The sequence below is a fragment of the Fundulus heteroclitus genome, unplaced genomic scaffold (assembly GCF_011125445.2).
Source record: "Fundulus heteroclitus isolate FHET01 unplaced genomic scaffold, MU-UCD_Fhet_4.1 scaffold_49, whole genome shotgun sequence".
Classification (NCBI taxonomy): Eukaryota; Metazoa; Chordata; class Actinopteri; order Cyprinodontiformes; family Fundulidae; genus Fundulus; species Fundulus heteroclitus.
The window spans coordinates 1,046,889-1,071,324 of record NW_023396912.1 but is presented as its reverse complement, the minus strand read 5'-3'; the positions used below and the strand labels follow the sequence as shown (position 1 = coordinate 1,071,324).

At 43.2% G+C, this 24,436-nt stretch overlaps 2 protein-coding genes across 5 annotated transcripts; both read left to right on the top strand.

The window, feature by feature from the left end:
• Positions 1–584: 584 nt before the first annotated feature.
• Positions 585–24,436, top strand: LOC105923185. 4 transcript variants are annotated; one of them, XM_036132336.1, is made up of 5 exons: positions 585–632; positions 13,164–13,224; positions 13,362–13,445; positions 23,045–23,398; positions 23,608–24,436. In XM_036132336.1, the coding sequence occupies exons 1-5, from the start codon at positions 603–605 to the stop codon at positions 23,880–23,882; spliced, it is 804 nt and encodes a 267-aa protein (XP_035988229.1). In that variant the 5' UTR covers positions 585–602; the 3' UTR covers positions 23,883–24,436. The 4 variants fall into 4 exon arrangements, with proteins under 4 accessions (XP_035988229.1, XP_035988228.1, XP_021170262.2 ...); XM_036132335.1 differs by having other exon boundaries at positions 23,045–23,428; positions 23,611–24,436; XM_021314587.2 differs by lacking the exon at positions 585–632 and adding an exon at positions 667–1,000 and having other exon boundaries at positions 23,045–23,428; positions 23,611–24,436.
• On the top strand, positions 15,134–18,468 carry LOC118560795. Its single transcript, XM_036132271.1, has 2 exons — positions 15,134–17,792; positions 17,872–18,468. The coding sequence occupies exons 1-2, from the start codon at positions 15,636–15,638 to the stop codon at positions 17,896–17,898; spliced, it is 2,184 nt and encodes a 727-aa protein (XP_035988164.1). The 5' UTR covers positions 15,134–15,635; the 3' UTR covers positions 17,899–18,468.

Sequence of the window (24,436 nt, the reverse complement as noted above, 5' to 3'; positions counted from 1 at the left end):
GGTGAGGTCTTCACTGGATCCCATGCAGAAATCTCACCACTATGCAGCCCTGCACTATAGACTGGACAGAACCAGCCTAGTCTGATGGTGGTGCAAGAGGTAGGGAGGGTGTCCTGTAACTGAAAGGTTGTGGGTTCAATCCCCCCCTCTGACTGTCTAAGTCATTGTGTCCTTCATCTGAATTGTCTGCTGATGTATGATGATGAATTGTCTGTGTGCCCCAGGGCAGCTGTGGCTGCTAACATGGCTCACCACCATCAGGGTGTGAATGACTGTAGTGTCTGTGCTTTGGGGCTCTCAGACTTGGTAAAGGTTTATACAGCCTGAACAGTTGAATTAAAAGGCTTCACTCCAGCTATAATGTAAAGATAAAAAAAACAATAGAAGTTAAATGCAATGTTTGTTTAAAACTTTTTAATAATCTACTAAAACTGCTATAAAATATCAACAGAGTAGCTGTTTAGAATAAATGTGTTCATTAGTATCTGTTTAGTTTATGTTTTGGGCGTCTGGGGAATAAATATGTAGACTTTGGGCAGACCAGGGTTCATGTGGGTGGTCCTGTGGTTTTTACCAGTCAGTCAGGCATCAGTCAGGCTGTCATGCATCAGCCGGACCAGCAGAGGCAGCAGGTAGGGTTTGTTGTTCGTCCGCCATCTTGGAATAAAAACCACCACAGAGCTGCATGTGGATTTTGCTTTTGTTCCACATAAACCAACAAACCCATGGTGCTTCTGGAGATTATCTGAGTCCCATTTGCTTTTAGTTTGATCACTTTTCAGTTTGTTAGCGATCATTGACAAACAGTCAGTAGACAGGTAAAAATCCTGGCCTTGGACCGTCAGGAAGACTCAGCGTGCTCCAGTCTGCTGAAATGTGTGGGGTTAATGCTGCAGCATAAAGTCTGTTTGATCATCGCCGTCGTTCTTTGGTAGCAGATCAGCAGGAAAGTTTACCTCATCCAGAGTCCACAAAGGTTCAGCTTTCTTCACTGACAGTGGTACGTAATGACTGCTAACGCTGCTCAGGAGAACCACTAATGACAGCAATCAATGTTACCAGGCAGGTTTGTCAACATGAAGACGAGTAAAAGGCTGGATTAACGTCCAACAGGCCCCCAGGCAGCCAGTGGAATATGTCAAATAATAATAATAATAATAATAACTAGAAAAATTTCTGAAGAAATTTAGCAAGGCGCCTGCCACTTGGTGCGTACCGTACAGTCAGAAATAGCAACAGGAAGTAACACTGCGGATTTCAGGTTCCTACGGTCTTCACAGCCCTCGCATCGGCCGTTGAAAGGTGCCATGTTAAGTCAATGGACCTCCTAGGAGCCTCTTGCTAGCAGCGTTGTCATGGAGACTCAGTGAGAGCTGCAGCCCTCTCTGTCTGTAAAGGCAGAAGAACTCTGGCTAAGCAGCAGTTGGTAGGACCTTCCTAAAGCTATTTCCGGTTAGCAACATGCTAACGGTTAGCCGCTAGCATGGCTGTGTTCAGTATCAGCGGGTGATGTTACTCTGTTAGTTTGGTTGAAATCCTGTACTGAGAAGTGCCTAAAAAGGGAGAAAATCCTAAAATTCACCAAATCTGTCAAGCAGAAGTTTGTACAGGCTTCCTAGAGCTACATCCGGTTAGCAACATGCTAACCGTTAGCCGCTAACATGGTTGTGTATGGTATCACTGGGTGAGTGTACTCTGTTAGTTTGGTCCAAATCCTGTACTGGGATGAGCCTCAAATAGGGAGAAAAAACGTTGTTAATAACGTTGCCATGGTAACTCAAAATGGCGGGTGGTACAAAAAAATACTTCATGAGATCAGCACACATGTTTTAATATACACACTGTGGGGATTATAATACAAAACTCTTAGTCTCCCAAGCCGGGAATCGATCCCACGACCTCTTGCATGCAAAGCCTGCACTCTCCCTCTGAGCTATATTGTAGCTCCATATATGGGCATGCATTATTGGGACCATAAGGGGTTTGGTCTCCCATTGAAAAGCATTGGATGTTTGACACCTCGTAGCTTGGAGATGCTTTATGCCACGTAGCCCAAATTTCTTGTGGAGCTTTCTCTCTAAAGTAAGAACAGACTCTGTGAAGCAGAAGATGGTGAGACCTTTCTAGAGCTACTTCCGGTTAGCAACATGCTAACAGTTAGCCGCTAACATGGTTGTGTTCAGTATCAACGGGTGATTGTACTCTGTCAGTTTGGTCCAAATCCTGTACTGGGAAGTGCCTCAAATAGGGGTGCTAATACTTAATGTCACCAAACGTGACCAAAGTTCATTGGTCAGATTGGCCTCCTTTAGCAACTCAGCCTCACCACATCTGGGCCCAGAACTCAACATTTGACCAAAATGGTCAGTGGTGCCATTTCCCACATGTGGGTGGTGCTGTATTGGCCAATTGGGTCGTGTCTGGTTATCATGCCAGGTCCTGTTTGAAGCAAAGGCCCAATAGGAAAGCATGTAAAATCCAAAATGGGTCAGAAAATTGACACATGGCTGAAAGTCACTTTAAAATTTTAAAATGTTAAGAGGAAGTGACTGTGCGAATTTCAGATTTCTACATTAATCACAGCCGCTGCAGCTGGCGTCGAAAGTTGCCATTCTATCTCAATGGAACGTCTCCCACTGGCCCTCAGAGTTCCGTCGTCATGGAAACTCACTGACACAGCTGCAGCGCGCCAGTCCAAAAAAGTGCAGACACTTGGTGTCCAAGTCTGCCTATTGGATTATAATGGAGAACTTTGCCTCGAACAACGCACGATTTCTCTGGAACCGTAAATGGTAGAGACGTAATTTTTTCTGTGTTTATTTCGTAAAGGATAGGGGAAGAAGACTTGCTATCGGTTTTTGCTGGAAAAAGTTTAATAAAGGCGTAAAAAATTATGATCTAAAGGACATTTTTATGAAATTTCAGAAATCCTCTGAAAATGATCCCGAACAAATCGCTCTGGCTAAAAAAGTATAAGAGATATCAAAATAATTCTTTCACTGTGAGTATCAGCAGGCTTTTGATGACCATGTAGCTCATTTTCATATTTTTACAAAAATCGGTGTAGGCACAGCGACGATGTAAAAAAGTGGATGATGTGGGAAAATGCAGCTCCAAAGCGATTTCAGGATTTTGCACATTCGCTACTCCCGAACAAATTGTTCCTGTGGAAAAACCGTAACAGTTATCCACAAAATTCATTTTTCTTGAGTGCCAGAAGGGTTGGGACATTCATGTGTGAAAGTCTCATGTCTGTACATAAAACGGTTTAGGAGTAGCGACGATGCGAAAACATGTGATGTTTTGGATTTTTAGACGTCATTTTTCAAAACCGCTCCATAGGAAATGAATGGGGGAGGTTTTGGGTTTGTGTCGCTCTGAGGTGATTTGCAAAAAATCTATAAATGCCACACCAATGAGGGTTACATTTCCCGAATCCTGACAAAAATACCTACGTTTTGATGTATAATTTGTCTACGTAGAGTGAAAATTGAGCGAGTAAGGTCAAGTTGTTCGGAGTTTTGAAATCTTTAAAAAAGCTAGAGTGGGCCACTCTAGCGGTTGGAGAATTCCGTCATTGACTTTCATTGTAAACGATGATTTCGCTGATTTTTGGACATGAGCTTTGAGGAGTAACTGTGAGGAGACGATAAAAGATATCCACATCTCGTTTTCACTTCTGAGTAGGTCACAGATATATCTACAAACTGGAAGTTAAACGGTGTTTGTAGGTGAAAGCATGGCGACACAGTACAGCTTTGAAAATGGTCCTTTTGAGGGTTTTTTGAGGCTTTCTTTCTCCCCGACTCCATTCATTCCTATGGGGTTGTTTTGGGGGTGGTTTTTCGCTTATTTTGTTGCCATGGTAACTCGAAACCCCAATAAACATAGTAGCACACATCTCGAGACCGAGCCAGACGTTTTGATGTATATATTGTGGGGGTGCACGCTACGGTTCGGGCCCCATTAATCGTGAAGGAAGAAAAATAAAGAATACTAGAAAAATTTCTGAAGAAATTTAGCAAGGCGCCTGCCACTTGGTGCGTACCGTACCGTCAGAAATAGCAACAGGAAGTAACACTGCGAATTTCAGGTTCCTACGGTCTTCACAGCCCTCGCAGCGGCCGTTGAAAGGTGCCATGTTAAGTCAATGGACCTCCTAGGAGCCTCTTGCTAGCAGCGTTGTCATGGAGACTCACTGACAGCTGCAGCCCTCTCTGTCTGTAAAGGCAGAAGAACTCTGGCTAAGCAGCTGTTGGTAGGACCTTCCTAAAGCTATTTCCGGTTAGCAACATGCTAACGGTTAGCCGCTAGCATGGCTGTGTTCAGTATCACCGGGTGATGTTACTCTGTTAGTTTGGTTGAAATCCTGTACTGAGAAGTGCCTAAAAAGAGAGAAAATCCTAAAATTCACCAAATCTGTCAAGCAGAAGTTTGTACAGGCTTCCTAGAGCTACTTCCGGTTAGCAACATGCTAACCGTTAGCCGCTAACATGGTTGTGTTTGGTATCACTGGGTTAGTGTACTCTGTTAGTTTGGTCCAAATCCTGTACTGGGATGAGCCTAAAATAGGGAGAAAATACGTCATTTATAATGTTGCCATGGTAACTCAAAATGGCGGGTGGTACAAAAAATACTTCATGGGATCAGCACACATGTTTTAATATACACACTGTGAGGATTATAACACAAAAATCTTTGTCGCCTACGCCAGGTTTCGAACCCACGACCTCTTGCATGCAAAGCCTGCACTTTCCATCTGAGCTATATTGTAGCGCCATATATGGGCATGCAGTATTGGGACCATAAGGGGTTTGGTCCCCCATTGAAAAACATTGGATGTTTGACACCTCATAGCTTGGAGATGCTTGATGCGACGTAGCCCAAATTTCTTGTGGAGCTTTCTCTCTAAAGTAAGAACAGACTCTGTGAAGCAGAAGATGGTGAGACCTTTCTAGAGCTACTTCCGGTTAGCAACATGCTAACAGTTAGCCGCTAACATGGTTGTGTTCAGTATCACCGGGTGATTGTACTCTGTCAGTTTGGTCCAAATCCTGTACTGGGAAGTGCCTCAGATAGGGGTGCCAATACTTAATGTCACCAAACGTGACCAAAGTTCATTGGTCAGATTGGCCTCCTTTAGCAACTCAGCCTCACCACATCTGGGCATAGAACTCAACATTTGACCAAAATGGTCAGTGGTGCCATTTCCCACATGTGGGTGGTGCTGTATTGGCCAATTGGGTCGTGTCTGGTTATCATGCCAGGTCCTGTTTGAAGCAAAGGCCCAATAGGAAAGCATGTAAAATCCAAAATGGGACAGAAAATTGACACATGGCTGAAAGTCACTTTAAAATTTTAAAATGTTAAGAGGAAGTGACTGTGCGAATTTCAGATTTCTACATTAATCACAGCCGCTGCAGCTGGCGTCGAAAGTTGCCATTCTATCTCAATGGAACGTCTCCCACTGGCCCTCAGAGTTCCGTCGTCATGGAAACTCACTCACACACCTGCAGCGGCCGAAGTGCAGACACTTTGGTCACAATAAGTCCCATTGGATTATAATGGAGAACTTTGCCTCGAACAACGCACGATTTCTCCGGAACCGTAAATGGTAGAGACGTAATTTTTTCTGTGTTTATTTCGTAACGGATAGGGGAAGAAGACTTGCTATCGGTTTTTGCTGGAAAAAGTTTAATAAAGGCGTAAAAAATTATGATCTAAAGGACATTTTTATGAAATTTCAGAAATCCTCTGAAAATGATCCCGAACAAATCGCTCTGGCTAAAAAAGTATAAGAGATATCAAAATAATTCTTTCACTGTGAGTATCAGCAGGCTTTTGATGACCATGTAGCTCATTTTCATATTTTTACAAAAATCGGTGTAGGCACAGCGACGATGTAAAAAAGTGGATGATGTGGGAAAATGCAGCTCCAAAGCGATTTCAGGATTTTGCACATTCGCTACTCCCGAACAAATTGTTCCTGTGGAAAAACCGTAACAGTTATCCACAAAATTTATTTTTCTTGAGTGCCAGAAGGGTTGGGACATTCATGTGTGAAAGTCTCATGTCTGTACATAAAACGGTTTAGGAGTAGCGACGATGCGAAAACATGTGATGTTTTGGATTTTTAGACGTCATTTTTCAAAACCGCTCCATAGGAAATGAATGGGGGAGGTTTTGGGTTTGTGTCGGTCTGAGGTGATTTGCGAAAAATCTATAAATGCCACACCAATGAGGGTTACATTTCCCGAATCCTGACAAAAATACCTACGTTTTGATGTATAATTAGTCTACATAGAGTGAAAATTGAGCGAGTAAGGTGAAGTTGTTCGGAGTTTTGAAATCTTTAAAAAAGCTAGAGTGGGCCACTCTAGCGGTTGGAGAATTCCGTCATTGACTTTCATTGTAAACGATGATTTCGCTGATTTTTGGACATGAGCTTTGAGGAGTACTTGTGAGGAGACGATTACAGATATCCACATCCCGTTTTCACTTCTGAGTAGTTCACAGATATATCTACAAACTGGAAGTTAAACTGTGTTCATAGGTGAAAGCATGACGACACAGTACAGCTTTGAAAATGGTCATTTTGAAGCTTTTTTGAGGCTTTCTTTCTCCCCGACTCCATTCATTCCTATGGGGTTGTTTGGGGGTGGTTTTTTGCTTATTTTGTTGCCATGGTAACTCGAAACCCCAAAAAACGTAGTAGCACACATCTCGAGACCGAGCCGAAGGTTTTGATGTTTATATTGTTGGGGTGCACGCTATGGTTCGGGCCGCATTAATCGTGAAGGAAGAAAAATAAAGAATATTAATAATAACTAGAAAAATTTCTGAAGAAATTTAGCAAGGCGCCTGCCACTTGGTGCGTACCGTACCGTCAGAAATAGCAACAGGAAGTAACACTGCGAATTTCAGGTTCCTACGGTCTTCACAGCCCTCGCAGCGGCTGTTGAAAGGTGCCATGTTAAGTCAATGGACCTCCTAGGAGCCTCTTGCTAGCAGCGTTGTCATGGAGACTCACTGACAGCTACAGCCCTCTCTGTCTGTAAAGGTTGAAGAACTCTGGCTAAGCAGCTGTTGGTAGGACCTTCCTAAAGCTATTTCCGGTTAGCAACATGCTAACGGTTAGCCGCTAGCATGGCTGTGTTCAGTATCACCGGGTGATGTTACTCCTTTAGTTTGGTTGAAATCCTGTACTGAGAAGTGCCTAAAAAGGGAGAAAATCCTAAAATTCACCAAATCTGTCAAGCAGAAGTTTGTACAGGCTTCCTAGAGCTAATTCCGGTTAGCAACATGCTAACCGTTAGCCGCTAACATGGTTGTGTATGGTATCACTGGGTGAGTGTACTCTGTCAGTTTGGTCCAAATCCTGTACTGGGATGTGCCTCAAATAGGGAGAAAAAACGTCATTTATAACGTTGCCATGGTAACTCAAAATGGCGGGTGGTACAAAAAATACTTCATGGGATCAGCACACATGTTTTTATATTCACACTGTGAGGATTATATTACAAAACTCCAAGTTTTCCATACCGGGAATCGATCCCACGACCTCTTGCATGCAAAGCCTGCACTTTCCATCTGTGCTACACTGTAGCGCCATATATGGGCATGCATTATTGGAAACATAAGTGGTTTGATCCAAAATGGCACCGAAAACTGACACATGGCTGAAAGTCACATGGAAATTTTAAAATGTTAAGAGGAAGTGACTGTGCGAATTTCAGATTTCTACATTAATCACAGCCACTGCAGTGAGCGATGAAAGTTGCCATTGTATCTCAATGGAGCGTCTAGCTCTGGCCCTCAGAGTTCCGTCGTCATGGAAACTCACTCACACACCTGCAGCGGCCGAAGTGCAGACACTTTGGTCACAATAAGTCCCATTGGATTATAATGGAGAACTTTGCCTCGAACAACGCACGATTTCTCCGGAACCGTAAATGGTAGAGACGTAATTTTTTCTGTGTTTATTTCGTAAAGGATAGGGGAAGAAGACTTGCTATCGGTTTTTGCTGGAAAAAGTTTAATAAAGGTGTAAAAAATTATGATCTAAAGGACATTTTTATGAAATTTCAGAAATCCTCTGAAAATGATCCCGAACAAATCGCTCTGGCTAAAAAAGTATAAGAGATATCAAAATAATTCTTTCACTGTGAGTATCAGCAGGCTTTTGATGACCATGTAGCTCATTTTCATATTTTTACAAAAATCGGTGTAGGCACAGCGACGATGTAAAAAAGTGGATGATGTGGGAAAATGCAGCTCCAAAGCGATTTCAGGATTTTGCACATTCGCTACTCCCGAACAAATTGTTCCTGTGGAAAAACCGTAACAGTTATCCACAAAATTCATTTTTCTTGAGTGCCAGGAGGGTTGGGACATTCATGTGTGAAAGTCTCATGTCTGTACATAAAACGGTTTAGGAGTAGCGACGATGCGAAAACATGTGATGTTTTGGATTTTTAGACGTCATTTTTCAAAACCGCTCCATAGGAAATGAATGGGGGAGGTTTCGGGTTTGTGTCGCTCTGAGGTGATTTGCGAAAAATCTATAAATGCCACTCCAATGAGGGTTACATTTCCCGAATCCTGACAAAAATACCTACGTTTTGATGTATAATTTGTCTACGTAGAGTGAAAATTGAGCGAGAAAGGTCAAGTTGTTCGGAGTTTTGAAATCTTTAAAAAAGCTAGAGTGGGCCACTCTAGCGGTTGGAGAATTCCGTCATTGACTTTCATTGTAAACGATGATTTCGCTGATTTTCGGACATGAGCTTTGAGGAGTAACTGTGAAGAGACGATAAAAGATATCCACATCCCGTTTTCACTTCTGAGTAGGTCACAGAAATATCTACAAACTGGAAGTTAAATGGTGTTCGTAGGTGGAAGCATGACGATACAGTACAGCGTTGAAAATGGTCATTTGGAGGCTTTTTTGAGGCTTTCTTTCGACCCGACTCCATTCATTCCTATGGGTTTTTTGGGGGTGGTTTTTCGCTAATTTTGTTGCCATGGTAACTCGAAATCCCAATAAATGTAGTAGCACACATCTCGTAATCGAGCCGCAGGTTTTGATACCTATATTGTGGGGGTCCACGCTACTGTTCGGGCCGCATTAATCGTGACGGAAGAAGAAGTAAAGAATAACTAGAAAAATTTCTGAAGAAATTTAGCAAGGCGCCTGCCACTTGGTGTGTACCGTACAGTCAGAAATAGCAACAGGAAGTAACACTGCGAATTTCAGGTTCCTACGGTCTTCACAGCCCCCGCAGCGGCCGTCGAAAGGTGCCATGTTAAGTCAATGGACCTCCTAGGAGCCTCTTGCTAGCAGCGTTGTCATGGAGACTCACTGACAGCTGCAGCCCTCTCTCTGTCTGTAAAGGCAGAAGAACCCTGGCTAAGGAGAAATTGATAGGACCTTCCTAAAGCTACTTCTGGTTAGCAACATGCTAACGGTTAGCCGCTAGCAGGGTTGTGTTCAGTATCACCAGGTGGTGTTACCCTGTTAGTTTGGTTGAAATCCTGTACTGAGAAGTGCCTAAAAAGGGAGAAAATCCTAAAATTCACCAAATCTGTCAAGCAGGAGTTTGTACAAGCTTCTTATAGCTACTTCCGGTTAGCAACATGCTAACCGTTAGCCGCTAGTCAGTTTGGTCAAAATCCTGTACTGGGATGTGCCTCAAATAGGGAGAAAATATGTAGTTTATAATGTTGCCATGGTAACTCAAAATGGCGGGTGGTACAAAAAAATACTTCATGTGATCAGCACACATGTTTTGATATACACAATGTGGGGATTATAATACAAAACTCCAAGTCTTCCACACCGGGAATCGATCCCACGACCTCCTGCATGCAAAGCCTGCACTTTCCATCTGAACAACTGTAGCGCCATATATGGGCATGCATTTCCTGGATCATAAAGGGTTTGGTCCCCCATTGAAAAGCATTGGATGTTTGACACCTCATAACTTGGAGATGCTTTATGTGACGTAGCCCAAATTTCTTGTGGAGCTTTCTCTCTAAAGGAAGTACAGACTCTGTGAAGCAGAAGTTGGTGAGACCTTCCTAGAGCTACTTCCGGTTAGCAACATGCTAACCATTAGCCGCTAACATAGTTGTGTTTAGTATGACCGGGTGATTGTACTCTGTCAGTTTGGTCCAAATCCTGTACTGGGAAGTGCCTCAAATAGGGGTGCCAATACTTAATGTCACCAAACGTGACCAAAGTTCATGGGTCAGATTGGCCTCCTTTAGCAACTCAGCCTCACCACATCTGGGCCCAGAACTCAACATTTGACCAAAATGGTGTGTAGTGCCATTTCCCACATGTGGGTGGTGCTGTATTGGCCAATTGGGTCGTGTCTGGTTATCATGCCAGGTCCTGTTTGAAGCAAAGGCCCAATAGGAAAGCATGTAAAATCCAAAATGGGACAGAAAATTGACACATGGCTGAAAGTCACTTTAAAATTTTAAAATGTTAAGAGGAAGTGACTGTGCGAATTTCAGATTTCTACATTAATCACAGCCGCTGCAGCTGGCGTCGAAAGTTGCCATTCTATCTCAATGGAACGTCTCCCACTGGCCCTCAGAGTTCCGTCGTCATGGAAACTCACTGACACAGCTGCAGCGGGCCAGTCTAAAAAAGTGCAGACACTTGGTGTCCAAGTCTGCCTATTGGATTATAATGGAGAACTTTGCCTCGAACAACGCACGATTTCTCCGGAACCGTAAATGGTAGAGACGTAATTTTTTCTGTGTTTATTTTGTAACGGATAGGGGAAGAAGACTTGCTATTGGTTTTTGCTGGAAAAAGTTTAATAAAGGCGTAAAAAATTATGATCTAAAGGACATTTTTATGAAATTTCAGAAATCCTCTGAAAATGGTCCCGAACAAATCGCTCTGGCTAAAAAAGTATAAGAGATATCAAAATAATTCTTTCACTGTGAGTATCAGCAGGCTTTTGATGACCATGTAGCTCATTTTCATATTTTTACAAAAATCGGTGTAGGCACAACGACGATGTAAAAAAGTGGATGATGTGGGAAAATGCAGCTCCAAAGCGATTTCAGGATTTTGCACATTCGCTACTCCCGTACAAATTGTTCCTGTGGAAAAACCGTAACAGTTATCCACAAAATTCATTTTTCTTGAGTGCCAGAAGGGTTGGGACATTCATGTGTGAAAGTCTCATGTCTGTACATAAAACGGTTTAGGAGTAGCGACGATGCGAAAACATGTGATGTTTTGGATTTTTAGACGTTATTTTTCAAAACCGCTCCATAGGAAATGAATGGGGGAGGTTTCGGGTTTGTGTCGGTCTGAGGTGATTTGCGAAAAATCTATAAATGCCACACCAATGAGGGTTACATTTCCCGAATCCTGACAAAAATACCTACGTTTTGATGTATAATTTGTCTATGTAGAGTGAAAATTGAGTGAGTAAGGTCAAGTTGTTCGGAGTTTTGAAATCTTTAAAAAAGCTAGAGTGGGCCACTCTAGCGGTTGGAGAATTCCGTCATTGACTTTCATTGTAAACGATGATTTCGCTGATTTTTGGACATGAGTGTTGAGGAGTAACTGTGAGGAGACGATAAAAGATATCCACATCCCGTTTTCACTTCTGAGTAGTTCACAGATATATCTACAAACTGGAAGTTAAACGGTGTTCATAGGTGAAAGCATGGCGACACAGTACAGCTTTGAAAATGGTAATTTTGAGGCTTTTTTGAGGCTTTCTTTCTACCCGACTCCATTGATTAATATGGGTTTTTTGGGGGGTGGTTTTTCGCTAATTTTGTTGCCATGGTAACTCGAAACCCCAATAAAAGTAGTAGCACACTATTCCCGACCGAGCCGCACGTTTTGGTACCTATATCGTGGGGGTGCACGCTACGGTTCGGGCCGCATTAATCGTGGAATAATAAAGAATATTAATAAAGAGTCCGTTTAGAGGTGAATAGTAATAGGTGCCTCCATGCATTTGCATGGGAGGCAGTGCTGTGCTTCGCACAGCACTGCCTCCTCATTGCAAATGCTATGGCAGGCGCCTAATAAATAGTCCGTTTAGAGGTGAATAGTAATAGGTGCCTCCATGCATTTGCATGGGAGGCAGTGCTGTGCTTCGCACAGCACTGCCTCCTCATTGCAAATGCTATGGCAGGCGCCTAATAAAGAAGCCGTTTAGAGGTGAATAGTAATAGGCCCTGCCCATGCATTTGCATTGGGAGGCAGTGCTGTGCGAAGCACAGCACTGCCTCCTCATTGCACATGCAAGGCAGGCGCCTAATAAATAGTCCGTTTAGAGGTGAATAGTAATAGGTGCCTCCATGCATTTGCATGGGAGGCAGTGCTGTGCTTCGCACAGCACTGCCTCCTCATTGCAAATGCTATGGCAGGCGCCTAATAATAATAATAATAATAAAACTACAAGCAGAGGGAAGCGTTTGTGTCAAAATGTTACAGAAGCACAGCTGGCCAAGACTGACCAAACTGAGATACATTTGAAAAGGGCTCTATGATGTGAAAACATGGTAAAATAATTGATGTTTGCACAGTTTAAGTTTCTCAGGAAGTGTTGTTGATCAGCGCAATCAGCTGAAAAAAGGTTTGTAAAGATCATGTCTTGATGCAGCTGCTTGTCATGTGATCAGTATGCGTTCTGAGTCGGTGTCAGTTTCCTCAAAAATTATTTATATATATATATATATATATATATATATATATATATATATATATATATATATATATATATGACAGACGGTGCTTGAAATGGCTTCAAGTTGCTCGGTCCAAAGCTGCGTTTAAACTTTCTGAGGGAAAGGTTAACTACAGAGGACACGTTTCACTGGGATGTCTGCCGCGATGACAAATACGGTTTATTATCATTATTTTATATAAATGTGCAGTGTTTCCAAACATGACCTGCTTATAGTTTCAGGGTTAATTTCTTCATTTTTTTATTTTTCCCCTATCTTGGCTTCCATTCTTCTTTGAGGATTATTATCTAGATTTTACTTCCAGTACAGTGTAAAAGTATGTGACCCCTGTCAGAGTGCGTGACGTGTCAACGTCTCCCAGCCTGTTTGGCAAGAAGAGCATCTGGCAGGTAGAAAAACTAAACCTCCTGTTTCCACCTCGGCTCTGTCAGGTCGATGCTGACAGAGGAGAACGTCGCTGGACTAAAGAGGAACAACCACACAGGAGAAAAGGTAGATTCCAGCTGATTTAAATAGCTCTATTTAAAGCAGGAAGCAGCGGACCTGGTGAGAAGAGTCATTCTACATGTGGTTCTACTTCAGAGGCTCTGCCAGCTTGGTGGACCTGATCTAATGCTGCTTTCCTGCAGGTCTGAGGAGCTCCAGCATGTCTGCTTCAGCGTGGGTCATCACCTGGGTGCTACTGTCACAACCCGTCTTCTGCTGGTCCCAACGTGAGTTCATCTGACTCTCCTGCTGCTCTGGATCCTTTATTACGCAACACAGCAGCTAAAACACAACCATGACAGGAAGAGAACAGGGATCCTGTTCATCAGCAGCTTAAAGTTTAAACCAGTTGTTCTCCTTTCACTGATTATTCATCAGCAAATGTTGTCGGCTCGTTTAGGATCATGGTTGGAGGGATTTCATTTAAAGCTGAGAGAAATTAATCAGTAAAAGACACAAAAAGGTGATTTTAACAGCATTTTGTTTCATTTCTATGGTAATACATAATGTCTGCATTATGTATTAAAACACGTCTGACCGCCAATCAAACTCTCCAGTGAACGATTTTTGCTGGGGCGACAGTGGCGCAGAGGTTATGGAGTTAGTCCTGCAATTGGCAGGTTGCCGGTTCAATCCCCTGCTCTGGCTGTCTCTGTGGTTGTGTCCTTGGGCAAGGCACTACTACCCACATTGCCTGCTCTCGGTGGTCAGAGGGCCTGGTGGTGTGTGCCTTGCCTCTGTCAGTCTGTCCCAGGGCAGCTGTAGCTACTAACCTAGCTCACCACCGTCAGTGTGTGAATGACTGTAGAGTAAAACACTTTGGTGCTCGTTGGACCAGTTAAAGCGCTTTACAAGTACATTTACCATTTGCTGCTTCTGTCTAAAAAAATCTGAGGATACAGGTGTACTCACGAATACCATTAAAACATCGCTCCATTGGGGCTGCCGTCTTGACTGTCATGGTTACAGAAAACTGCTGCAGCATTATGGGTAATTCTGGCGTTAAGAGTTATGTAGACCTCTGTCTTCCTGGTGCAGAAAGTTTAGTTTACCCCAGTGGAAACCCATCAGAAGTAAACGATACCAAAGTTTTTCATCCCAAACTAACTTTCCCAGTTTTCTCTGCCAGACCTCAGCTTATTGTACCCTGGTCTGGTGACAGGGGGTCAGCGAGGAAGTAGCTGCTCTCCTTGTCTTTTGTGCCCACTCCAGGGCACTTCTCCATGGTGCGCTATCCTCATATTGGAACTACGAAGGCTCCAACGTGCCGCCTCAGCAGTGCTCACTTGGGAGCTTGTGGGGAAGCTCTCCATGGATCTCCAAGTCAGCAGCTGACCAAAAGATCACAAACAGCTGGTTTCTGTGGTGGCTTGCTTGCTGCTTCGATGTCTGATTTCACAGAAGGACTGTTCTCAGCTTTGGTTCCAGTCTAAGGAAATGTCTCTCCAGTGCTGCTGCGACAGACAGTGGGACTGTTGGAGCCGTTTGCATCTCTTTTGTTTTTCTGAATTTATTATGAACACATTTGCATTCTAATTCTACTGATTTATTTTTGTATCTTTAGTTGGAAACATGTTTATGTTTTCATTCTGATGTGCCAATTTGCTGCTCTTCCTGTATGGTGGGCGTGACGTTGACAAGCTGATCGATTGACGTAATATAGGTGCCGTCACCTACCGGACAGGTAGAGTGGAAGTGACAAACAGTTTTTCAACCGCGTGATGCGGGAGCGTTTTTGTTTGTATGCAAGTTAAAGACAAATAAATGCCTCTATTTTTCTAAGACGCGCGTTGGAATCTGACCTATACTCCTACTCTGAAGCGGTGGCTGCAAAGTTGCCGCTACAATAAGTTGAAAAACTGTGTCCCGAAGTGTCGGATATTGCCTGTTTGTGGATTAACGTTTTCAATGTGGATTACTTGAAGACTGGTGGATTACTTCAAGACGTGTGTGGAATTAACGTTACCTGGAAATCATCGTCTCAACTGTTCTGTGAGTAACCTGGTGGCTTATTGTTCTACGACCCAGGTGAGCAAACATTTCGAGAGACTGGAATATCGTTTGGATGGACAATAACGTTAGCAGCGCAATCGCTCATCTAACGTTACTTGTTGCTGAACTGAATGCCGACGTGTTAATTGGAAACGGACACTTTTAATGTTGTTGGATGATGCTAATACGATCAAATAGACTGTGTTTTGTGGACGTTATTTGAATTGCTGGCTGAACTAAAAGGAAACAAACGGGCCTGCAATAAAATAAAAAAAATAAAAAATAAATAAATTTAAGCGCTTGGATGCGTGCAAATTAAACTAAATGAATGCGCGTAATAAACGGAACTGAACTGTTGAATACTGACGTTGTTTTTGGTAAGACACGAAACTAATTTAAAAGAAAGACTTAAATAAACTGAGATCATGTCTGATGAAGAAAGCCAGAATGAGGCCACAGGCTTGGAAGAGCAAGACTATAAAAGCGAGCTGTCTTTCAAAGCGCTCAGCGCAACTCGGCGTGGTAAACTTGGGCAATGCACTCGCAAAATGAATGAGATCAAAGCTATAATGTGTGAGAATGTTGATGTTGAGGATGTGAAAAAAGAAGTGGCTGCGTTCCACACAATACTGAATGATTTTAAGTTCTGTCATGAGTCTACTCAAGCTTTGTTGTCTGATGATGTGAAAGAGAGTGAAAATCTTGATTGGTATGAACCTAGAATGGCTAGATATAATGAATTCCTTGCTAATGTTGATGAATGGTTAAAACAACATAACATAGATCCACAGACACTTGTTGATGTGACTGACAGTGTGTCCAGGGTATCTAAGACTGCATCAAAGACTTCAAAAATATCCTCCACAGTCTCATCTATTCGTATTCAGCTAGCAGTTGACAAAGCTGGTTTATTGGCTAAAGCAAAAGTTTTAGAGGAGAAGCACGAAATAGAGCTGGAAAAAGTAAAGTTACAAGCAAGAATGGAAACACTTCAATTACAAGAAGATCTTGCTATTTCACACAGTAAATTAAAGGTGTTAGAGGAACTTGAGCCAAGCCAAGAAATAAAGCCACAATGTGAAACAGAGGATGATATGAATGCGTATCTGGAAGGATATTTACAAAGACACAAGACCAAAACTGTTGAAGTTAAATCCAGTGAAAGCAGCAAAATTGACTCTATCCTGTCTCCACCTCACTTTGCTGAACTAGGAGCAGTACCTAAAACTCCATTACAGAAAACCCTGCGTGAACATCAGGTGTCTGAACTACCACCGGTAGCAGCAGCAGCAGCACCCGCAAAACAAAAAATGAAACCGAATTCATCTAAGGTCACTGTAACAGATGTACAAACAAGAAAGGAATCCACTCCTGGAAGGGACCGGTCTGAACATTCAGATATTTCAATACAAAGACAGTCAGACTTGACAAATCTGCTTGTTTCTGTTGTATCTCAAACATCACTCCCTAAAAAAGAAGTTCCTGTTTTCAGTGGTGACCCCTTAGAGTTCCAGCTCTTCATGCAGGCATTCAGACACAATATAGAAGACAAGACTGACAGTAATGAGGACCGACTGTATTTCCTTGAACAGTTTACAGCGGGCCAACCAAAAGAACTTGTCAGAAGCTGTTTACATCTGGATGCTACAGCTGGTTTTATTGAAGCAAAGCGTTTGCTGAAACATCATTTTGGAAATGAGTTTAAAATCGCATCAGCTTATATGAATAAGGCCTTGACCTGGGCTACAATTAGACCAGATGATGCTAAAGCACTGCATAGTTATGGACTGTATTTAAGAAGTTGCAACAATGCTGCTCAATCTTTTCAGTATATGTCAGAACTTGATTTACCATCAAACATGAAATTAATAGTGTCAAAACTTCCATACAAGCTCAGAGAAAGATGGAGATCTGTTGTATGTGACATCATGGAGCAAACACAGCAGAGACCCAAATTCTGTGATCTTGTTAAGTTCATCGAAAAGCAGGTGAAAATATTGCAAGACCCTGTGTTTGGTGACATTCAAGACGTCACTAAAATCAGCCAACCAAGACGGGTGGTAGCAGATCTGCCACATGTAAAATCTGGCGCAAAGAAAAGTTTTGCTACCACAGTCTCCCCAGTCGTTTGTGTTGCTGACGCTAACAGAATTTATCCTGTGAAAATGGAAAATGGAATTAAAGGCCCTACTGCCGATGTGAATGATGCATTTCTGAAACCATGCACCTACTGTAAAGGAAATCATGCTTTGGAAACTTGTCAGAAAATAACAAAACTCCTTCATCAACAGAAAGTTGATTTTCTGAAGAAAAATGGTTTCTGCTTTGCGTGTTTGATTAAAGGCCATCTAAGTAAATCATGCAAGAACCGTTTGATATGCCGCTCATGTGGTAAGAAGCACCCCACTATCTTGCACATAGCAAACAGTCCTCCAGATGGCGCTGTAGGAAATGTGACTGTCTCTTCAGTGGCCAAGAAAGATGCCAGCAGTGGCACAGACTCAATCATCCTGGGCATGGCATCTACAGTCCGAACAGGGGCCGGTACCATCGACCACAAACTGCCTATCGTGCCTGTAAAGGTAAAAACAGCCAAAGGAACTCACATTGTTGAAACGTATGCTTTTCTGGATTCAGGAAGTTCTGCAACATTCTGTACAGAGACGCTCATGGAGAAACTGTCCATAAGAGGAAGGAAAACGGACATCTTACTTCGAACCATGGGTCAAGAAAAGCCTGTGCAGACCTACAATGTGAGTGGACTCCAAGTATGCAGCCTAGATGGTGATGACTTCATAGAACTTCCAGAGGTATTTACACAACCCGCCATACCTGTTAACAGTGAGAACATCACATGTGAGGAAGATCTCAAACAATGGCCTTACCTTCAAGCGGTCCAGTTGAAGTCCATCAGTGCCGAGGTCAGTCTGCTGATCGGAGTGAACGTTCCCAAAGCCTTAGAACCGCTGAAGGTCATTAACAGCCAAGACAAGGGGCCGTATGCTGTCCTAACACACCTGGGATGGATAGTAAACGGACCTCTGGGTACTAGCCCACCCTTAGACCAACATGGACGACCACAGATAGTAGCCAACAGAATATCAGTGGCTCGTCTGGAAGAACTCTTGGTCCGACAATACAACCAAGATTTCTCAGAATTGGCGCACCAAGAGAAGGCAGAACACTCTGTTGAAGATAAAAGATTCCTTCAAATAATGAATGAATCCATCACAAAGAAAGAAGGTCACTATGAATTACGACTGCCGTTCTGCAGAGAGGACCTTCACCTGCCGAACAATAGGAAAATGGCTGAACAAAGAGCTCTAGGCCTCAAGAAAAGACTAGAGAAAGACCAGTCGTTTAAAAATGATTACGTCAACTTCATGAATGATGTTTTCAAGAAAGGGTTTGCAGAAATGGTACCTGAAGAACAGCTCCTCCGGATGGATGGAAGACTTTGGTACATCCCACACCATGGGGTCTATCACAAACAGAAAAAATCTATCCGTGTGGTCTTTGACTGTACATCTTCATTCCAAGGTACTTCTTTGAACTCTGAGTTACTGCAAGGCCCAGACCTTACGAACACCTTATTGGGTGTACTCCTTCGTTTCCGACAGGAATCAGTGGCAGTGATGGGGGACATAGAGGGAATGTTCCACCAAGTCAGAATTCCTGAAAATGATGTGGACTTTCTGAGATTCTTATGGTGGCCAGATGGTAACACTAACCAACCACTCAGAGAATTCAGAATGGTTGTACATTTGTTCGGAGCAGTTTCCTCCCCGAGCTGCGCAAACTTTGCACTCCGACAGACAGCTGAGGATAATGAGAATAAAGCAGACACTTCCGTTCTTGCCACCATCAGACACAACTTTTATGTGGATGATTGTCTCAAATCCGTTCCAGATGTAAGCAAAGCCATCACTCTGGTCCAGGACCTGAAGGCAGTATGTGCCACAGGTGGATTTAAGCTTACCAAATGGACTAGTAACAGCCGTGCTGTCCTAGCCTCACTACCCTCGGAGGAACGGGCCAAAGAGATTAAGAACATTGACTTGGAGAGAGACAAACTTCCTGCTGAACGTGCTCTTGGCATGCAATGGGATATTGAATCTGACACATTCTTCTTTAATATCACTTTGAAAGAACAACCACATAATAGAAGAGGAATTCTGTCTGTGCTTAATTCAGTCTACGATCCCCTGGGATTCTTATCACCAGTTATGCTGTCTGGAAAAAAAATCCTCCAAGAGTTATGCAAGATGAATTGCGGATGGGACGAAGAAATCCCAACAGCTCATGCATCTAAATGGAAGGAGTGGCTGAGAGAACTTCAGTTGATTTCCAGCTTCAGAATCGGAAGATGCTACAAACCAGCTGGCTTTGAAGTCACAAGTGCTCAACTGCACCATTTTTGCGATGCTAGTGAGGGTGGCTATGGGACAGTAAGTTACCTACGACTGACCAGCAGATGTGGACCTCCTCACATTGCCTTTGTAATGGGGAAAGCAAGAGTGGCTCCTTTAAAGGTAGTGACTATTCCCAGACTGGAGCTGACATCAGCAGTTCTAGCTGCTCGGATAGATCGAATGCTGACGAATGAACTAGAGTTTGAGATGATAGACTCTGTGTTTTGGACCGATAGCACATCTGTTCTCAAATACATCATGAGTGACACACAGAGATTCAAGACCTTTGTGGCTAACAGAGTAACGGTCATTAGAGACCTGACACAGAAGTCACAATGGCGTCACATTAGAACTGATCTTAATCCAGCAGACAAAGCATCCAGAGGAATGTGGGCAGAGACCTTTCTAAAAGGCACAAGTTGGATAGAAGCCCCAGACTTTCTGTTTGAATCCGAAGTTGCCTGGCCGAAGCTCATCATGGACCCTCTAGAGCTGTCTAACAGTGACCCAGAGGTAAAACAAGCTGCCATAACTCTTGCCGCAGTAGCCTATAAGAGTCCTCTAATTCGCTTCATAGACTACTTCTCAGAATGGAACAAACTCCTCAGATCTGCAGCCTGGCTACTGAAGTTCAAGAAGCATCTGATCCAAAAGAGGAAGACAAGTGTCACATTGAACCTGTCAATTAAACCAGATCCTGCAGACCGACAGTTATCAGCAGAAGATCTCACCGCTGCTGAGGAGGCTCTTACATCTTTCATTCAACATCACTCTTTTGGAGATGAAGTATATGCTTTACAGAAGGGCCAAGCTGTGAAGAGAAGCAGTCGACTCTACAAGTTGGATCCCGTTCTTCAGGATGGAATTCTGAGAGTCGGTGGCAGGCTGAGCAGACTGGCTATGCCTGAAGAGATCAAGCACCCGGCCATTTTGCCTAATGACAGCCACCTGTCGACATTACTTTTGCGCCACACTCACAAATTAGTAGGACACTGTGGAAAGAATCAAATGCTCTCGAAACTAAGAACAAAATACTGGATCCCAAAAGCCAATTCGGCAGCAAGGAGAATAACCCGTGACTGCACACTCTGCAAACGATGGCATGGAGCAGCTATGAAGCAGAAAATGGCGGACTTGCCCTCGGTGCGAGTAACACCAGATCTGCCCCCCTTTACTCACACGGGCTTGGACTACTTTGGGCCCATAGAAGTTAAGAGTGGCCGTAGACGAGTGAAGAGGTACGGCGCCCTGTTTACATGTCTTGCCAGCAGAGCTGTACACTTAGAGATGGCCTACTCCCTTGATACAGATTCCTGTATTTCGGTCATCCGCAGATTTGTCTGCAGACGAGGCCAAGTAAAAGAGATTTTGTCTGACAATGGAACCAATTTCGTGGGAACAGAGCGGGAACTGAGAGAAGCTCTGGCTCAGCTGGACCATAGTAAAATACAGAATCATGTGCGTACAGAAGGAATCAAATGGACATTCAACCCACCTTACGGCTCTCATCACGGAGGTGTGTGGGAGCGCCTCATACGGATCATCAAGAAAGCACTCTACTCTGTGATCAAAGAACAGACCTTGGACGACGAATGTCTTCAAACCACCCTCTGTGAAGTGGAGGCTATTCTCAATGCACGTCCAATAACAGTAACATCTGGAGATCCGACAGATCCTGAACCTCTTACTCCGAACCATCTACTACTGCTTAAAGCAAAGCCCATCCTTCCACCTGGGCTCTTTAACAAGCAGGACTGCTATGCTAGGAGAAGATGGAAGCAGGTTCAGTTTCTCTCAGATCTCTTCTGGAAGAGATGGACATGTGAATACCTCTCACTGATGCAGGTGAGACAAAGATGGAACGAGGTAAAAAGAAATCTGAAATCTGATGACATCGTTCTCATCATTGATGACACGTCACCCCGAAATTCCTGGCCGATGGGACGTGTAATAGAAACTTTATCTGATGCAAAAGGATTTGTACGTCGTGTTAAAAGTCAAGACTAAGACTGGTGTTCTAGAAAGGCCAATCACAAAGCTTTGCCTTCTCAGAGACATGGCCTGACTGACAGACTGACATTACTGACCAGTACCCTCATACACTTTACTGACCATAGAATGGTTTATTGAATTTTGCTTTCATGTTTTCTATGTAATATGTAAAGGTATTGAGTGAATGGCTGTATATGCGGAAAAAATTAACCGCTATTGAATATCTGAAAATATGACTAAGAACAGTCTATGACTATGCTTACTGTATGTTGTCTTATGGACTAAAATGAACTTTTTTTGAAATCCCTTGATTTTTCTTTTGAAAGGACTACTTTTTTCCAGAAAACAATTTTCTGATTTAGTAATACCTAAAGGAACTTAATGTGAAAAAAAGAACAAAAAAGAAAAAGAATGTGAAAGACTTTATTTGAATGCATGGACGGTATTGAATGCTCTTTGAAATGCACGGCTCCTTGTGAATGTACGTGTTGAATTGCCATAGTATGACCAATTAGGGGCCGGAATGTTGGAGCCGTTTGCATCTCTTTTGTTTTTCTGAATTTATTATGAACACATTTGCATTCTAATTCTACTGATTTATTTTTGTATCTTTAGTTGGAAACATGTTTATGTTTTCATTCTGATGTGCCAATTTGCTGCTCTTCCTGTATGGTGGGCGTGACGTTGACAAGCTGATCGATTGACGTAATATAGGTGCCGTCACCTACCGGACAGGTAGAGTGGAAGTGACAAACAGTTTTTCAACCGCGTGATGCGGGAGCGTTTTTGTTTGTATGCAAGTTAAAGACAAATAAATGCCTCTATTTTTCTAAGACGCGCGTTGGAATCTGACCTATACTCCTACTCTGAAGCGGTGGCTGCAAAGTTGCCGCTACAGGGACAAAGAGGCGAAGTTGATCATGGGGGGACGGTTTAGTAGAGGCCAGGAGACTTCCTGCTGTCAGGGCAGTCCTAAGGAGGGGGCTCAGTCTGATATCTATATTCCTCGTGGATGAGGCGCTACAATGTGTATATACGTATGTATCTGTTCCAGTATACATACCAGGGGTAAAAAGCTGCCTGGCGTGAATATAATAAAGTTCTTCATTCAATCAGGATACTGTTCTGAGACATTTGTTTCGTAGAACAAAACTGTCCTGGCACATGTAGGCAATCGTCTGATCCATCCATAATTCCTGAAACACCACAAGAGGACATAAAAAAATTATGTGTTCAACCTGATTCTGCTTCTAGAATAATTTAGATGAATAAACACAGTTATGATCATGTTGTTTTCTTATCATTATACTTGATCAATCATACCACCAGTATGAGTACCAAGCTTTATACTACTACCCAAACAAAGGCCTTGTAATGGCTTAGATAACATGCAAATTCAACCGAAACATGGGATGTATTTTCTCCTGCAGACCAGAGGAACATCTCAGCTGGAGCAGGGCAGACCGTCACTCTGCCATGTCAGTATCCTGACAACAACACCATCTCAGTGGTAGGGTGGAGCAGAACCGACCTGGGGGAAGAGTACGTCCTGCTCTATCGGGATGAGGCGATCGATAAATCCTATCAGAAGCCGTCTTACTGGGACCGGGTGGATCTGCAGAACCGACTGATGCCAGATGGAAACGTGTCTTTGGTTCTGAGGGATGTTAGAACCTATGACAGTGGAACCTATGAGTGTAGAGTGGTCCACAGTGGCTTAAGTGAAGCTAAATTGGGAAATGGTCCCATCTGCACCATCCACCTGGATGTAGCTCCTCCTCCTCCTTCTCTTCCTCCTCCTCCACCTCCTACAGGTGAGTCTGTACATCTCTGGATCAGAATCTCATGGTTCTTGATGTGAGAAAAATCTCAGATAGGATGTTAAATGAAGACGTTGATGAGACTGTAGGAAGCAGCTGATCTGAGACCAGTAGACGATGTTCTTCAGCCTTCTCCCACCTGACGGGTCAGACTAACACCTGGTTCTGTTCTGCAGGGAACAAGGATGGAGACACAGAGGATGGAGACTATGAGGACAAGGAGGACCAGGACGAAGAGAACCAGGATAAAGGGAACAAGAATGAACGGAACAAGGAAGGAGGAAACAAGCATGAAGAGAATGTAGAAGAAGTGATTGAAGGATCCATTTTTTCACCCATTTTCTTCATGTTCATTATCACCGCTGTAGCTTTTCTGATTGTTAGAGGTCGTTGTCTCAGACTACAGTTCTTAAGAGATAGGATCCTCAAAAGAAAGCTATTACCGTAGTTGGAGCCTCATGAGGAGTTCCTGAGAAATCTTGAGCTGGTCCCATGTACGAGTCACCCTGCAGCTGATTGGGCCCCAAAGGAACTTGAATGGATCCAGGACATGTAGCCACGTTGTTTAAAACTCATGTTAGCAGATGATTGAAAGGTAACTTGGTGCTTACTGCTGCTATCTGAACTACAATGACATCTCATGCACATTGTTTCATCTCCGTCAGAAGGTAAAAGTCTTTCCTCCATTGCTGGTTCCTGGTCCTCAGCCAGCTCAGCAAGGACCTGTATCTACCAGCAGAAATATCGGTCTGAGGTAGCTTCAGGCTCAGTTCAGGTTCAACAGGTTTCCTGGTTCACTTCCTACCTGTCTCTGTTACTATACTAACCGATGCTGGAACCCTGACCTGCTCCAGAATCGGTTCCAGACCATAGATGATACATCGCCACCTATTCATCAATCTATGGAGATCTGATCTTTTGTTCTGTCATATCTCAACGTTAAGTTTTACTTTTATCTTTGTGGGATGAGCTGCATTCATATTAAACTGAAGATTAAACATT

Excerpts from the sequence above, each read along its gene's own strand:
- LOC118560795 (XM_036132271.1), top strand. The coding sequence starts at position 15,636 with ATGTCTGATGAAGAAAGCCAGAATGAGGCCACAGGCTTGGAAGAGCAA. Across the intron at positions 17,793-17,871 it reads TGCCTATCGTGCCTGTAAAG|AGACGCTCATGGAGAAACTG; the intron begins GTAAAAACAGCC and ends CATTCTGTACAG.
- LOC105923185 (XM_036132335.1), top strand. The coding sequence starts at position 603 with ATGCATCAGCCGGACCAGCAGAGGCAGCAG. Across the intron at positions 13,225-13,361 it reads ACAACCACACAGGAGAAAAG|GTCTGAGGAGCTCCAGCATG; the intron begins GTAGATTCCAGC and ends GCTTTCCTGCAG. Across the intron at positions 13,446-23,044 it reads CGTCTTCTGCTGGTCCCAAC|ACCAGAGGAACATCTCAGCT; the intron begins GTGAGTTCATCT and ends TTTCTCCTGCAG.